Source organism: Pristis pectinata, chromosome 8 (genome assembly GCF_009764475.1).
Source record: "Pristis pectinata isolate sPriPec2 chromosome 8, sPriPec2.1.pri, whole genome shotgun sequence".
In the NCBI taxonomy this organism is placed as follows: Eukaryota; Metazoa; Chordata; class Chondrichthyes; order Rhinopristiformes; family Pristidae; genus Pristis; species Pristis pectinata.
In genome coordinates, this window is record NC_067412.1 from 14397822 (window position 1) to 14415882 (window position 18061).

Consider the following 18061-nt stretch of genomic DNA (forward strand, 5'->3'; position numbering starts at 1 on the left):
ATAGCACACAGCAGTGAAATGCTTTTTCCTTTCATAGCAGTATTGATTCCTCATTGTTATTGTCAGTAAGTTTTCTCCTCATGATTGCATAAAGGGTAAAGGACAATGCTTTTGGCAGAGACGAGATCCAGGCAAATAAAAGAGCTTGAATTATTTCTGAACAAGGTGGAATAAGTGATTGAAGGGATTCATTAAGTGGACTGGAGACAACTACAGCTAATCAGTCGTGAAATGGAAATTGCTTCCTCTAACCTTTCCTATGTTTCTTGAACAATTTAAAATCATTCCGTAAAGGCTAATGGATGAAACCATCATTGTTCTAGTGGCCACTTAACTGAGCAAAATTGAAATCCTATTTCTTGTTGGCTAGGTTATCATGTGTGGATATAAGAACAATGTAATAAATGTAAGCTTTAGCAAATTCATCACCAATTAGACCTGAATAAATTGGGTAATAGCATATGCTATATAAGGACTCATTCAACCTCAGCAGGATCAGACAAAGGTTACTATTGACTGTATTTGGAAGGATACTAACTGAAGCAATTTTGCAAGCTTTTACTAAGCACTTCTATATTGATCTGACTGGACAGATCAGCTAAAATTTTCTTCCCATAATACCTCAGGTTAACATGAATATTTTAAATCATTCCCTCTTTTGCTGTATTAATTTGCTGTGTATGGTTGTCAACTTTATGTTCAATTGCATATGATAAACTTGGATATTAATTGCTTTTTTCTTGCCTGTTGTATGTGGTAAGATTTCCTGTAATTTCTGATTTCCAGCACCTAAAAGTATTTGACATCAGCTTGTCATTTGTTTTATTTTATCACTATAAATGACTGAATTTTACTTGGGTGTTGAAGGATGAACATCTCCTTTTAAAAAAAAATGTATGTATGGTAGATAAACTAACATATTTTGGTGTTGGTAAGTATATCTGTTTTCCTACAGTCTAGACCTGCTGTATAAAGTTATTAAATCATTAACACTAGACAGTTATGAAAATACAACGCTAGGGAAAATGCTTTCATGGCTCTGTAGACTATAAATGTATTTTCATTTCCTGTTCTCTTTTTAAGATTAGCAAATGCAGTTGAACTCTTAGAGGCAATTAAAAAAAATAGTTTCAAATTTTTGAGATTCTCTTTTATGCTTTGAGTTCTGTATTCACATCAGAAGTACTTGAAGTTTATCCAAATTTGTTATAGAAGTTAATGATAGTATTGCAAAATGAAATTGGAACAATTTTACATTCCCAGAATGTAACAAGATCTTCTAACTAAACTGATTATATGATTAAATAAATACTCATAATGAGCAAGTTTTCAGTGGAACTGATGGAACGGGCAAAGAAGTTTTGCTACTAAAGCTTTTACAAATGAACTTCCTGTATCTGAGAATTCAATTGCACATTGCTTTTATTTCCAGCATTAGACAATTTAAAGCAGATTTTTTATGGTTTTGTTTTTCCCAATGAGTGAAACACAATAATGATTATTTCCAGGTGGTTTTATTTTACTTGGAAACTGGGCACTTCCTGTCGTAAGTCACCTGTGCGACCCCTGTGTAATTTCCACGTCCAGGCCACATAAAATGTCATCATTCCCTTTTGGAGTATTGCAGGGGAATCTGGATCAGGTTGCCCAAAGGGTACTTGGTATTGGGTATTCACAGGACAATGTCTAATTTCCACAGTGCTGATGCTCAAGTCTCCAGATATCCCTCTGACTCCATCAATCTGCCCTGCTGCCATCACTGCCTCCACCCCCAATGTGCCAGTCTCAAGCCTGTGATTCTGTTTCACCTTTGGGCAGTCTCCAATTACTTCACTGCCCCCTCCTCCCTCTCCCCCCAAACTCCCACCAAACAACATTGCCAGTGTGTTCCTTCCTTGTAAGGAAAGTGCTAATAAGTCCTTGATTCCTCGGCCATTCCTCCCCAAGGAAAGGAAGATAGGGCAGCATATTTTTGAATGCAAAAATTTGTAATGTTTGGTTTATTGCAGCTGAGACCTTGGGCCTGGCTGCAATTGAATTTTGATGAGGTAGTCCAACAAACAAAATTGTTCCATGGAATCTTTGTCATTTTAGCACACATTTTAAGGTGCTCTAGAATTTCTAGGCACTAGTTTGTATTTAAACTTTGGTCTAGGAAAGGGCCAAACAAATTCATACCTACAGTTCTGCCCTTCAGTCAAGTGGTGCTGAAGAGTAACATTGACAAGTGTAAACAATGGCAAGTTATGATCTATGATATCTATGCATGTAAGAGGTTAAACAGCAGGAAATTTTCATATTGAAGCTTCAAATGTATATTTTACAAAATTTACAGCATTTGGTTTTAAACCACGTCCAGTTGTATATGAAATTTCTCTAAATTGTTTTGGTTTTGAATGAAATAATTAAAAATGGGATCCTGCAGACTGAAAGGTCAATAATGCATTAACTTTGTTTTGGGGAGGTAAAACTAATGATTCTGGAAAAGGATGAATCCTGTACCCTGAGTTATTTAAATTGGTATTTATTCAAAGTACCAAGATCATTGCTTTTTTTTTAAAAAAACCTTTTCTTGAACTGCTTTCTAGGGTTTGCAGTGGCACAGCACATAAACCAGCAGAGTCCCTCTCCAGCATCATCTCCTTCCCCACCCTCTAGTGGCACCATAACAACAAGCACCGGCTACAGTGATACCGTCACCACCAGTGTAGCTTCCACTCCCTCAGCAACTCAGAGTCCCACAGGTAATTCTTCTGCAGATTTTACATCTTAGTTTAGTTAATGTGGATAGTATTTCCCTTAAAAAGTGATGAAATGAGGATGCAATCCAAAACAAAATTACCATTTCCCTTGTTTAAGGTCATTAAATTCAAATAAATTTCACATTTTTTCAGAGTCAGTTTGCCCCCTATACCAACTGCAATTTGGTTTCTTATCAGGCTGCATTCATGAGGAAGCTCACTAAAATTGAATTTATTTCTGCTTTCCTGTCTGAGCAAGTTTTAACAAAATAAAACTACAAAAAATATTTGCTGGCAGTGTTTCTGTGACTGAGTGCTAAATTAGTTGTCAAAAACAGAATGAATACCTTGCAAGGGTATGTTTAAATAATGTTTATTGATGTCTTTCTAAAATCTTAAGTTAATTGAGCGTTGTGAATGATAACATATATGCAATGATATGGTGTAAAGCTGAAGTGAGAAACGAGTCAACACAAAAATACTGCAAAAGCCATCTTTGATAATCTAATTCTCTTTATTCCCTACAGTGGATTTAACCAGCTGATAGAACAGGTGTACTTTTTGTACTAACGGATTTTTGGGCTTCAATGACCAACTTACAAAGTAGAAACCTTTAAGGGAGTTTATATGTTGTAGTTTCATCTGTGAATTTTTGAGAAAACTTGTGCATTTCTGTTCCTGATTTTGAGAATTGGGTGCTTTTCCTCATTGAGTGTTCAGATAACAAGTAAACTCTGATAGAACATAGAACAGTCCAGCACAAGAACAGGCCCTTTGGCCCACTATGTTGTGCCAAACTAATTAAATTAGTAATCAAATGCCCAACTAACTAGACTAATCCCTTCTGCCTACACAATATTCCACATTTCCTGCACATTCATGTGCGTATCTAAGAGCCTCTTGGACGCCTCTATTGTATTTGCCTCCACCGCCACCCTGCAGCGCATTCCAGGCACCCACCACTCTGTGTGTTTAAAAAAAAAACTTGCTCCGGACATCTCCTTTGAACTTGCCCCCTCTCACCTTAACTGCATGCCCTCTGGTATTAGACATTTCAACGCTGGGGAAAAAGCTACGAGCTGTCTACTCTATCTATATATCTCATAATCTTAAACCTCCATCAGACCTCCCCTCAGGCTCCACTGCACCAGATTTGGCCAACATCTCCTTATAGCACATGCCCTCTAATCCAGGCAGCATCCTGATAAACCTCTTCTGCAACCTCTCCAAATCCTCCACATCCTTCCTGTAATGGGATGACCAGAACTGAATGCAGTACTCCAGATGCAGCCTAACTAGAGTTTTACAAAGCTGCCACATAACTTCCCAACTCTTGAACTCAATTCCTTGACTAATAAAGGCAAGCATGTCGTACACCACCTTTACCACCCTATTAACCTGTGTAGCCACTTTCAGGGAGTTATGGACTTGGACCCCAAGATCCCACTGCACAATCAACACTGTCCCTTTACATTTGATCTCTCAAAGTGCAATACTTCACATTTGGCCAGGTTAAACTCCATCTGGCATTTCTCTGCCCATATCTGCATCTGATCCATATCCTACTGTATCCCTTGGCAGTCTTCTACACTATCCACACCACCACTAATCTTTGTATCATCTACAAACTTACTAACCCACCATCTACATTTTCATCCAGGTCATTTATATACATCACAAACAGCAGAGGTCCCAGTATAGATCTCTGAGGAACACCTCTAGTCACAGATCTCCAGCCAGAATAAGTCATATTGACCATTACCCTCTGTCTTCTATAGGCAAGCCAATTCTGAATCCAAAAGGCCAATTCACCATGAATCCCATGCATCGTAATCTTCTGGATGAGCCTCCCATGAGGGACCTTGTCAAAAGACTTACTAAAATCCATGTAGACAACATCCACAGCTCTACCTTCACCAATCACCTTTGTCACCTCCTCAAAACTCAATCGTAAGACACAACTTGCTCCACACAAAGCCATGCTGACTGTCCCTAATTAGGCCATGGTTTTCCAAATGCTCATAAGTCCTATCCTGAAGAATCTTCTCCAGTAACTGCCTTACCATTGAAGTGAGACTCACTTGTCTATAGTTTCCAGGACTACCCCTGTTTCCCTTCTTGAATAATGGAACAACATTAGCTACTCGCCAGTCCTCTGGGACCTCGCCTGTGGTTAGAGAGAACACAAAGATATTGACCAAGGCCCTAGCAATCTCAACTCTTGCCTCTCAATAACCTGGGGTATATGCCATCAAGCCCTGGGGACTTATCTACCTTAATGTTCTTTATGAGACCCAACACTACCACCTCCTTTATCTCAAAATGCCTTAATTTATTAGCACACTCCACACTGATCTCCCTTTCCACCACGTCCTTCTCCTTGGTAACTACTGATGCAAAGTACTCATTTAGGACCTCTCCCACATCCTCCACCTCCAAGCACATGTTCCCTCCTTTTATCCTTGAGTGGTCCTATCCACAACCTAGTTAGCCCCTTGCTCTTGATGTATGTATAGAATGTCTTGGGATTCTCTTTAATCCTACTTGCCAAGGACTTTTCATGGCCTCTCCTGGCTCTCCTAATTTCCTCCTCGAGTTCTTTTCTTGTTTCTTTATAATCCTCAGGGGGTCTGTTTGATTTTAGCTTCCTAAACCTTACATACTCTTCCTTTTTCTTCTTGACTAAATTCACCACCTCTCTCATCATCCAAAATTCCCTTACCTTGCCATCCTTGTCCTTCCTTCTTACTGGAACATACCTGTCCTGTACTCTGTGTAGTTGGCCTTTAAACACCCTCCACATGTCAGATGTGGACTTGCCCAAAAACAGCTGTTCCCAATTAACTCTCCCTAGTTCCTGCCTGATGCTCCTGTAATTTGCCCTGCTCCAATTAAATACTCTCCCGCAAGGTACATACTTATCTATAGCTATCTTAAAACTTAGAGTTGTGGTCAATGTTCCCTGACTGTTCTCCCACTGAAAGGTCAGTCAACTGGCCAGGCTCATTACCCAGCACCAGGTCCAGTACGGCCCCTCCTCTTGTTGGACTATCTACATATTGATTTAAGAAACTCCTGGATGCACCTAACAAATTCTGCCCCATTTAAACCTCTTGCATTGAGGAGGTTCTAGTCTATATTAGGGAAGTTGAAGTCTCCCACAATAACACCCCTGTTGGTTTTGCACCTTTTCCTAATCTGCCTGCATATCTGTTCCTCAATGTCCCAGTGGCTATTGGGGGGTCTGTAGTATAATCCCATCAGAGTGATTGCACTTTCTTATTTTTGAGTTCTACCCATATAAACTCAGTGGATGAGCCCTCCATTATGTCCCCTCTGAATGCAGCTGTGATATTGTCCCTGATTAATAGTGCTACTCTCTACCTGCACCCCCCCCCCCTTTTTTTTTACCACCTCCTGTCTTTTCTAAAACATCAAAAACCTGGAACGTTAAGCATCCATTCCTGTCCCTCTCTCAACCAAGTTTCTGTTATGGCAACAACATCATAGTTCCATGTATTGATCCATGCTCTAAGTTCATCACCCTTACCCATAATACTCCTAGTATTAATATACACACACTTCAACCCATCCGTCCCATTGTGTCTATTACCTGTTCTTACTGGCCATGACATCTACCTTCCTCTCAATCCCTCCACTTACTGACCTGGTGCTTTGGTTCCCATCCCCCTGCCAAACTAGTTTAAACCCTTCTGAGTAGGACTGGTGAACCTCCCAGCCAGGATATTGATTCCTCTTGTACAGGTCGCCCCTACCCCAGAAGAGGTTCCAATGATCCAAGAACATGAAACCCTGCCCCCTGAACCAGTTCCTCAGCCACACATTCACCTGTTCTATCTTTCTATTCCTGCCCTGACTAGCACGTGGCACTGGGAGTAATCCAGAGAATACTACCTTCGAGGTCCTGCTTTTCGGCCTCTTTCTAACTCCCTATACACTGTGCAGGACCTCTTTCTACCTATGTTGTTGGTGCCAATGTGCACCACGACCTCTGGCTGCTCACCCTCCCCCTTGAGAATGTTCTGCAGTCATTCTGAGACATCCTCCTCCCTGGCACCGGGGAGGGAACGCACCAACCTGGCGTCTCTTTCGCAGCCACAGAATCTCCTGTCTGTCCCCCTAACTATCAAGTCTCCCATCATTATTGCTCTGCCTGACTTTGCCCTTCCCTGCTGAGCCTCAGAGCCGGCCACAGTGCCACTGACCTGACTGCTGTTGCTGTGCCCTGATAAGTCATCCACCCCCCAGCATTATCCAAAGAGGTATACTTGTTGCTGAGAGAAATATTATCACTATCCCCAATTCTAATAGGTTTCAAGATTTAAAACTTACATTAGGGAATCAGTACGATTTCTACCAGATTATTGTTCTGTTTCTTGTCCTGTTTATCTCTACCCATAAAACCTCTCAAATCTTACCTGATCATTGACAATTCTTTAGCTCATTACAGTGTTAGGAGTGGTGGAATCTATGACAGCGACAGTTTATTTTCCAGTGTTAGGAAGCATAGTTGCAATTTAGTGAAGTGAATCGGAGTCACTATCCCTGCAATCCTTTTCCATGTGATGTCGAATATCAGTGCTTCCTTGTAGGGGATAGTGTAAACAGCAGCACTCTTAAGTTCCAGCAGTGCTCTATGCTATTGATTATCTTTAAAATAAAAATGCCACTTACTTTTGGTTAACCTTTTAATCTGGTTAACGTTTTTATTCCATACCATCATTGTGGTGAATGCTTCCCAGGATAAAATGATGGTGTGGTGTCTTGGTCACTGATTGGATTAATTAATAAAATTATGTGCACAAAACAAATCGTGATTTATCAAACTGTAACGTATATTTGTTCAAAAATATTCTTGGAAATGCACAGCAGGTGAGGCAGCATTTGCAGTGAGATAGAAACAGTTAATGCGTCTAATTGATAACATTTCATAAGTCCTGAGAGATTCAAGACTGGATGGCCTCCCACACTGTTCCAATAAAAGCTTAATGTAAGCTTGAGGAACAGAATCTCAGCATCCCACTTGGCATATTACAGACTCAATTACAAATCTCTGTTTCAAATCTAACTTCCCAGTTCTAATGAAAAGTCAATGACTTGAAACATTCATTGTTTCTCACTCCGCAGATGTTCTCCCAACGTTTTCAGTTTTTATTTCTGCATTTGATTTTGTAATTGGCCATATGTGGAGCTTCCCATAGTTGATGAGTAATACAGCATACTCGCCAGTGCACGCTCCTTAGTATTTGTACTCCTTCCTCCATTTTGGCCTAGATTTCTTCCTATTCTGTTGGACATATTGACTCTTTGCTTTGTTATAATTCTGGGGGATTCCATCCAGTTGCTCACCTTGTGATCATTCTTCCTGTATGAATCTAGGCAAGAAATGCTGAAAGATTTTGTGACTTGACAAGTCATTGTACAGGGTTGCAATGCTGTTCTTCAATAGTGATCAGAACTTCAAAATGTTTCTTTTTCTAGCATTTTGAAGTTAACTGCAACACCACAAGTGCTCTGTCAGATGTAGTCATCTAAGTTAGCCAATGAGTGTCACCTGATACCTTCTTGATTTGTATCAATCAACTATGTGCATTTAAATATGAGCCTGATAATACAATGATAGCCTGCATATCAACTGCAGTTTTAACTTGATAAAATATATTTCCAAGGTGTTTCACAGGAACATTATAGAGCAAAATTTGACATGAAAACCATATTTTAAAAACAAGGGTTGACGTGGCACTTCTAATATAATGAAGTTGTCCCAAGTGATTTACAGGACTATTATAAAAAACCAAAATTTGACACCAGATCATGGAAGGGAATATCAGGTTAGAGGAACAAAGTCTTGGTCAAAGAGGTAGGTTTTTAGAAGCAACTCAGAGGAAAACAGAGGTAGAGGGGTGTTAAGGAAAAGAATTTCAGAGTTTATGACCAAGACGGCTGTAAGCACAACCCCAGATTGAAGCAATTAAAATCAGGCGAGCATTTTAGCACTGAATCAAAGGATCCAAAAACATGGAGACTGGAAAGAGGTTGCAGTTGTGGGTGATGGAAATAGAATATGAGCAAAAACCATAATTGGAGAACATTAGCAGAGTTCTCAGAGGATTATATTGCTGCCTTTATTTACAGTATGAGAAATTGAATGCCAAAGGGACACTGACATCAAAAGTCTATGAACATTTAAGCCTTGTCATAGGTGGTTTTAATGCTGATACTAGTGGTTGATCCAGTGTTTTGTATGCAATAACTGTTTTCATGTCTGCTTTTGGTCCCAAATGGAATGGGTTAGATGAATTGTTTCAGTATTTTCCTGTTTCACAGATTATTGTTGGAATCCATTTTTTTGCTTGTGTGTTTTAAGGCAGAGATTCTCAAACTGTTTCCCGCTTCAAAGAGTTTTTTTTTCAACGTGCCCTCCCACCCTGTTCTGCTATCCACTTTAATTATTATAAACATTAAGTAACACCTATTTATACATATAATTGCACTCCCCATCTAACTTTACCACACGCCTTTGTTTCAAAACCTGGGGTAATATTTTATGATTTGTCCCTTTTCAGTAAACACCAGACTCATTTTGTGGTGTAGGAACAAAATATTCAATGTGATTAAGTGTTGGCAACAAATTGGCCTAATTGTTCTGAAATGTTAATAATGCAGTACTGTCTTTGTTGTATTTGTTAGCTGCCCTTAAGCATAAAGATATGCTTTATGGAGATATTCTGATCAAATACGCTGTACAGGAGTTGGCAGGTTTGCTTTTTTTATTTCCCCCACCCCAGCTGGGAAATCTTAAATGGCAAAACAAAATGTTCCACATGTCACATCACCTCCAAATATGGATTCTTGCCAGCACAGGTTTACAATCACCCTTTCCAAGAACCTCCTGCTTAAAGTTTCTCACTGTTGTCCTTCTGAATTCATTTAACCTTTTTTAAAGCAAAATGCAGGTTTGCTCTATGATTTTCTTCTGAACATTTTCAAAACAAAATTCTTTTCATTAAAAGCTGCAAGAAATTGTGCAATTGTAATCTTTTAGGTAGTTTTAAGGAGAGAGATTTTGAGGCTGTTTTTGCAAAACTCAGACTATCTATTTTATCTGATGTCATTACTTCAATGAGTTATATTGCCAAGGAGCTTGAGCCTCAATTTAACGTACTTTGTACATAGACAGTGGAACATTTCCAATTGAGCTCACATGGGTTTCTTGCAACCAAATGAGATCCAAGACTTAAATTCCATCAATTTGAGCTAATTTTTGGGCCATCTTATTAACCAGACTTGTTTATAGATACAACTAAAAGAGGATTATGTATATTCTTACCATTACACACTGTACAAAGCTGTGAGTTTAAAAAAAACAATTTGTTTTTGGTTCTACAGCATTGATATCTCAGCTGATTTGTGTTGAGCACATCTTCAGTTCTCACATTTCACATGGCAATCTTAAGCCACGATTGTAATTGACTTGCAGAGACAAAAATGCGAAACCTGCAGTGGTAGTGCTTATTTCCTTGAGCAGTGTATCTTCAGCTTTGAACCTGATCTGTTAGTTTAAATAATAAGGGATATTACACTAGAAATCCCCAAAAAACTGTTCTTGTTATTTAGCGCAAGTGAACTTTTCTATTCCAATTAATTGTTAAAACAAGGCATAATGAATAAAGCGATTCAAGAAACTATGACCAAACAATGAGGAAACAGACAAAGTTGTTTTTATCTGTTATTTCTGGGTTCTTTTTATTATCTTTATTCTGTTATTTAATACCCAGGTCTAATGAGAGGGTCCAAAAAAGATCTCAAAACATTTAGGTCAGATAACTTTGGTATACCTAGGGGAAATGGGATTCCTAAATAATTTTTAGTTTTGTTGAATCCAAATAGCCTTAATAACAAGGATACACAGGTTTCAGAATTAATTAATAGAATGGGAAGACCAGAAAAGTGTGGCTTCTGCAAAATTTGGGAGTTTGTGAACACTTTTGTCGAAGACTACTACATCTGTGATAAGTGTTTGCAGCTCAAGCAACTTTGGCTCTGTGTTCAGGAGGTGGAGTCTGAGAGATGTTAGGAAGAGAGAAAGTATTGGGACCATTTGCTCACGCTTACAAAAAAAAACAATTTGACAAGTGCTCAGGAACTGGAGGGAGTGAGATATTATTGCAGGAGCCTTGATCCCTGAACTTACATAGATTTCAAGTTTTTGTAATCCCTGTGAATGTGAGGGAGATGAGTAAATTGACGGACATGGTGTGCAGGATATTGTGACTCCCTGTGGGTGGAGTTGAAAAGAATGTGGTTATAGTGGGGGACAGGGTTGTTAGGTGGATAGACACTGTTCTCTGCAGTCAGGGAAAAAAGATCCAAAGACTCTGTTACCTTCCTGGTGCCAGAGTAAAGCACATCTGCAGGGTGGAGAGGAACTTGAAGTGGAAAGGGAAGAATCTGTTTGTCATGATCCATGTAGGTACTATTAGCATAGGTAGGGTAAAAGAGGTTCTTCTGAGAGAGCTTGTGCAACTTGAGGCTAAGTTGCAATGCAGAATCACAAAGGTATTAAGTTCTGGAATATTATCCAAGCTACATGCAAATTAGCACAGGATCAGGACATTGAATGCATAGCTGAAAGATTGATGTATGAAAAATGAATTTTGATTCGTGAGGCACTAACATTGGTACTCAGGGAGGAGAGAACCTGAACTATGCTGGAACCAGAGTTCTAGCAAATTAAATAACTAGGGAGATAAACAAACCTTTAAAATGATAGGGGAAGGAGGGGGTAAGGGGGTGGGGAATAAGCAGATAAGGTCCTAGTGCAGGCACTACTTTAATGCTAGGGGGGAGAAACAGGAGTCTGAGCAGGAAAATGATTAGAGTAAGGATCACCAGATCATGTCAAGAAAGAGTACAAACAAAAGAATATATTAACAAATAAGGTCTGGGCAATTAAAAAAAAGGCATTGGCAAATAGAGCTAAAGTGCAAAATTAAAATGTTAAGATGTCTTAAAAAAAATTAACCATGATATATGAGTGCTATGTTAATCGGGGTAAATTTCAAACCATTGAAGTCTTATTTGTAATCAAATGATTCAATATCTGATATTGTTCAGGATCGATATACTACATATCATTTATCTAGAAAGCAATTATTTTTCACGTCAGTGCAGTATTTGAAGCCTTGCAAGAATAAGTTCTGGAATGGATATTTGACAGGAGATTCCTATTAACCAATTCCATTAAAGTCATCTCCAGAAGGAACATTTTGGATAAAATAGTGCTAGTGTTCATTTTGTGGCTTGACTACATCATCTTGTCACTTAAAGTTGCAGGAATTGTTTGTAAACACAAAGTTTAGAACTAGATCAGTCCTTTAGCAATGTGACAATGATCAATGGTGAAAAGGAAACCACATCCTGAGAATGGTCTTGTTTTTCCTAACCATTTCACAAATATCTAACAGAAGTGAATGAGATTTTGTTCGAGAAAATTTTTAAAAATCACAGATTCTGGAATTCAGAAATAAAAGTGGAAAGTGCGAGAAACTCAGAAGTTCAGGCAGTGTTTGTAGAAAGATTATTTTTTATCTGTTTTATCTTTCCACAATTGCTGCCTGATATACTGAGTAATTCCAGCATTTTCTGTTTTTATTTGAGATTTTGTTCAATTTCCTCCGATAGCTTTTCATTAAAGCTCATTGTAACAGAGTCCTCTGCCCTTCACTCAAGAAGATTCATCTTGGGACAATTTAATCAGCAATTATAACTAATACATTTGATATGATAACTGCAGCGGGTATTCTATTAAGTGAAGATGTTGGATCAAAGTAGAGTTTAATGTCATGTACACAAGTACATGTATGCACAGGTGCAATGAAAAACCTACTTGCAGCAGCATCACAGGCACATAGCATCATATAAGCAGCATTCACAAGAAAAGCATAAAGTAAATATAAATTGTACATAATTTTTACAAGAAACACAATTAGAATTTAAAAAATCTTTTTTAATGCAAAGTGAACAAAGTGGTCATAATGTTGCTGAACTGTAGTGATTAGGGTTGTGCCAGTTGTTTCAAGAACCAAATGGCTGAAGGGAAGTAGCTATTTTTGAAGCTGGTGGTGTGGGACTTCAGGGTTCTGTACCTCCTGCTTGATGGTAACTGAGAAGATGGCATGGACCAGACGGTGGGGATCTTTGATGATGGATATTGCCTTCCTGATGCAGCACCTCCTGTAGATACTACTGATGGTGGGGAGGGATGTGCCCGTGATGTATTGGGCAGAGTCCACAACTCTCTGGAGCTTGGTAGGTTCCTGTGCATTTGAATTGCCGTACCAAACCATGATGTAATCAGTCAGGATACTTTCAACAGTACATCTGTAGAAGTTTGTTTCTTGAATAGCTGGCACTTTATTACATTATGATAAAGGTAAATTATATCAATTGTGAATTTTTAAAAATGCTACCTTTCAGCACTTTACAAAAAAATGGGTTAAATCGATGGATTCTGATCTGATACTTCATTTAATTCGTAGCTTAAGATATCAATGCATTAACAAGTAGTTTGAAAACGCTTTGTAAAGCATGTATTAATACTTTTTTTCAGCTTACTGATAGAGATGTTTTAAAACAATGAATGGCTTTCTTTCTTAATCTGGTGTTTTCGTGATTTACAGGAATATTTGGTTTTTTTCTCCAGCTTGCTATTTTGTGTGCATATTGTTGTACTGTGTAAACTTGTGTCTGTAGCTCTTAACTACTAGTTCTATGACAGATGAAAGACAAGTTAAACCACTAATGGCTTATAGATACCAGTGGCTAAGAGCTTTGAACCAGTGTTGTGTTTTAAAATGCTATGTCATGTGTTTGCAAACTAAATTTTAAGTAACTGTATTGTCTGTTAGCTGCTGAAATGTACCCATGAGCAAATCCACTTCTTTCTATCCATTGTCCGTACTTTCCCTATGATCTGTACCTCTGTTCTACTCCTTTTAGTAAGGTCTGGCAGGAGAGGAAGACGGCGAGTATTTAGTCTTTCAGAGGCTGAGAGTCGTGGCGGACACTGGGTTTAGGCCTCCAGGCAACAGCTCACACAGTGCAAACACAGGCAGGTTTATGTTACATTCCCCCAGCCTCTCATCATTTAGTTTATTCATCAATATCACTATAGTCTATTTAATTGAACCCAGACCAAGTAACCTTTTAATGGCATGCAAGAATATACAAGTATCATTGTGACCACTATCCTCAGAATTGCACCTAAAAATATCAACCAATGAAATGTAAACTATAGCAAAGCGGTCTTGTATTTAGGAAAGGTGGGATTTTAAAATGTATATAGGTATTAATTAAGGATATTTTAAAAATAAATAAAAAGCCAAAAAAACTGCAGATGCTGGAAATCTAAACATAAACAAAAATTTCCGGAAACAGTCAGGAGGTCGGACAAGAACCGGGAAAAGTTCCCGGTTCTGACAAAGGGACTCAGACCCAAAACATTAACTCTGTTTCTCTTTCCATAGTTGCTTGCCTTACCAGCTAAATGTTCCAGTATTTTGTATTTTTACTTAAATAAAAGCTCCAGCTAAAGCCATAGTTGTGATTGCTCAGCACATCACATGAGAACCTTTCTTAATTCATTGAATTCTTTCAATTTATTTATGTGATGTTGGATATGATAATTCAAAATAATATAATCATTATTTATCGATTTAAAATAGTTTCATATTGTTAAATTTTTGGGTCTGTTTCAAAGTTTGCAACTCTGGTTTCTGAGTAAGTCTATTTAACCTAACACTGAAGAGGTGAGCCCTTCAAATTTGGCAGCACATCGCTGCTGTTAATTATTTCAATAAATTATCTTGTACCAAGTAATCGCCGTGACTTTTGCTGACAGCTTGGCAAAGTAGTAATGAAACCACTTCCACCACAATTAGTTGACTGAATCTTTTGAGTTCCAGGACTCCATGTAACTCAAATCAGACAAAGCAGAACTAACTTGATCTGTAAATTTTGTGCTTAATCCAAATGAAACAAGGTAAACCGCTCTTATTCCACTTTTTTCACTATCAAACTACCAAAGAGCTGTCAGTAACCACATTGTACCTTTGCAGATTTTAGTCTATCTCTTGTGGTTTTAGTGATTTTTCTCTCTCTTTCTCTCTCTCTCCCTCTCCCTCTCTCTCCCTTATTTAAGCAGTCAATTCTAATGTCATTATAACTTCAAGGAGTCATGGAGTAAAATTGAGTAGAACAAAAACTACCTAAGGTATCTTTTAACATAGTAAAACATACCAAGATGCTTCACTGGAACATTATTAAAGAAAATTTAACAAGTTAATAAACTGATATACATCCAAGCTGTAGATTATTAACAATTAAATCCCTTGCGCTTCTGCTCATGTAAAATCTTCAAAGGTCCTTGATATCAATGTTTTTTTTTGAAAAGAGATTTTTAAAAAAGGTACACATAAAATAACTTCAGGTCACTTTTGTATTGGAAGGAAGAGAAGTAGTGCTGATTTTCTTTTCCTTATTCTTCAAATGATTCTTGTAAATTATAGACAAACTGACTAGTTAAGGAATTAGTGTTTAAATTATTTCACTATAGGCAGTCCTTGAGATGCACCTTTAAATCATTCTGAATCCTTTTTTAAATAGTGGTCTAAAGTAGTTACATAAATCAGAGTCCTCTCTACGTCTCCATGGAGTGGTATCACACAAAAGTTAAGAGGAGAGTGGGCATAAATTTGTTAAGGGCAAATTATGTTTGACTAACTTGATTCTAATGAGGTAACGGCATGTGAATCAGCGCTGCTCCATTTCATGAAACTGTGGAACCAAATTCAAGAGCACCCTTCAAAAGAGAATGGGATAAGTAGTTGAAGGAGAAACAAATTGGATATTGGCGGAGAGCACTGGAAGGGGATTCATGATTGCTGAAGGGCTTCCTTCTCTGCTGTTATTATTCTGAAATTTTCTAAGTATTAAACATAAAAGAATGAGTAGAAAGCATCTGCATTGATAACAGTAAACAATCAATCAGAATCATACTCCCCAAATAATTTTTCAATTGATACTTGCATCCCAAAACAATAATTTTCTTCAAATTAAGCTATTCGTGTGTGCAGTCTCAGGTTGAGATTTTTATGTACAAACAAAAGGAAAGTGGTTCTGGTATTTGGCAGTACAAGTTTATCCCAGGGCTGGAAAAATGCATCCTTTAATTTTTATCATGACATTTAGGAGTCTTAAAAATAAGACTATATATTTTTTCACTCGCCAAAAATAGGCAATTAGTTGTTTAAAAATTTATAATAGAAATTTGATGTGGGTAAATGCTAACTAAAGCTGTAGGGAAGACTAGATAGTGCAAAAAAAAAATTAGAAATATACGGTGAAGGATTGGAGATGGAGGGAGACCTGCATTGATGGAGCAATAATCTAGTGAGTTGCTTTCTTTCCAGCACCACCAATGACCTGAATCAACTTTAGTTATGGCATGTTGGCGAGTGAAATATTCCAGCCCTGGTTGGTCCCTATTTAATGAATTGGCTTTAGATATGACATTGAAATTTAATGATTGTATGTCCGTTTCTATCAGCCCATGATCTAGTTTATACAGCATAATTGTTCCATCTTATTTTCCAAATAAGTTGATGTAAATTTTGTTTGCTTAAATCTTTCTCTAGATCTGTCTTTCTATTGTCCTTTTTGCCAATTCCATTTTTCATCACACTTCAAACCTTTCATTAGAAACCACAAGATATGCCTTGGCTATTACATCCAGGCACCAGAAATCTTTTTTCTATGAATACTCTCTGCTATCAGGCTTCAAGGTGGATTTTAATTATGCTGAATGAAACATTTCAACTAATTTCCTAGCTTCTTAGCAGAACAGTTCTAACAATAAAATGATTTAAATAAATAAAGTATATTGGAGGAATCAATTAATTAATATACATATAGACAATGCAAAAATGAAAATTGTGTCCTTAAAGCTGATCCATTGCAGTTTCAAAAACGTACCTTGAGATCTGCAAACTCTACGAATGAGCAATTTGTTCTCTTTGAATTCAAGTTAGATAGTGCCACTGTTAATCCTGGCACTCTATAAATATTCACCAGTTTCTGATGGATGCATTGGAAAAGTTGTAATTGGATGAAAAAGCAGCTTGACAATGGTTACAGTTGAGCAACATGGTTCATTTCCATAAGCAGATAGATTTCCTGCAACCCCCTCTACCTTTTTCATTATTTTGTGGTCAGCTGCATTCTCCAGCAACCTCATTCCAATGTGGGCAAATGTGCTTTTCATCCTGCAGTTAGATGTATATGCATGTAGCCTATGTGACTCCAGCCCTCATTCCCAACTTTGTGTTTCTGCAGCAAACAAACTCCTCCTTGCATTGCTCGTCCATCATTATTGTAGTCATGATTATAAAATACTAATTTTTGACAGTTGCAGCCACAAATCCACACCTGCCTGTTTGTTAGTTCCACAACTTGCAGTTTTGCTGAAGAAGTTGTTAACTTCACTAATTTATATTCCATAAATCCATTTGGAACTAAGTAGATGTTACAACCAATGATCATTCTTATCAGCCATAACATACAAGATATTGACAAGTCAATAATCCAATTAAGTAAATCTATTCTATCAAATTTAATATAACCATTTATCAGGCAAAGTACTGTTTTAATTTTAGAATCTAATGTATTTTTTTCCCTAAAAGTAACCTGACTCTTGGTTTCAGAAGGACTGCTGTAATGAATGATCAAAATATCAGCAGTCCCATTAAAATAGTTTGTCTAGGTTAATCAGATGTTGGTGAAAAGCATGCAACAAATTTATAAAATTCAAAAAGGGAGCAACATTTCTGAAGGATTTTGACATATATTTTTGCAGTGTTAGTTTGATTTGATCTCTCAAGCTAATAACGTCTAAACTTGTCTGCAATTTAAAATTTAATTTTTCCAAAGTAATTTTTGGGCCTGATTAATGACCATCCCAAAAACTCATCAACCTATTTTTGAAAAGAATGGTGAAAACAGTAAAACGCAACTCTTCAATGATAGGAAAATAAAAACTAAAGACATTATTATTGAAACTGGGTTGAGTGTTTAGCTGAATTTGTGTTCCTGCACTGGCATGGCATACACTGGGATCCTGCTCAGTGTCATCCCACAGAGCACTGATTGTTGTTGTGCTCTTGGTCCTGAAGTTCAGACTCTTAGGGAAATACTTACCGTACTTTGGAAACAAAAGGCAATCTGCTTGGGCTGCATGCTGC

At 37.7% G+C, this 18061-nt stretch overlaps 1 protein-coding gene across 3 annotated transcripts in view; it reads left to right on the forward strand.

Moving 5' to 3' along the window:
- Positions 1-18061, forward strand: part of clec16a (C-type lectin domain containing 16A) — a 180055-nt gene that overhangs the window by 156363 nt on the left and 5631 nt on the right. For all 3 annotated transcript variants that reach the window (XM_052021126.1, XM_052021127.1, XM_052021128.1), the window contains one exon: positions 2589-2744. In XM_052021126.1, coding sequence (XP_051877086.1) covers positions 2589-2744 — 156 coding nt within the window. The remainder of the gene's footprint in view (positions 1-2588; positions 2745-18061) is intronic.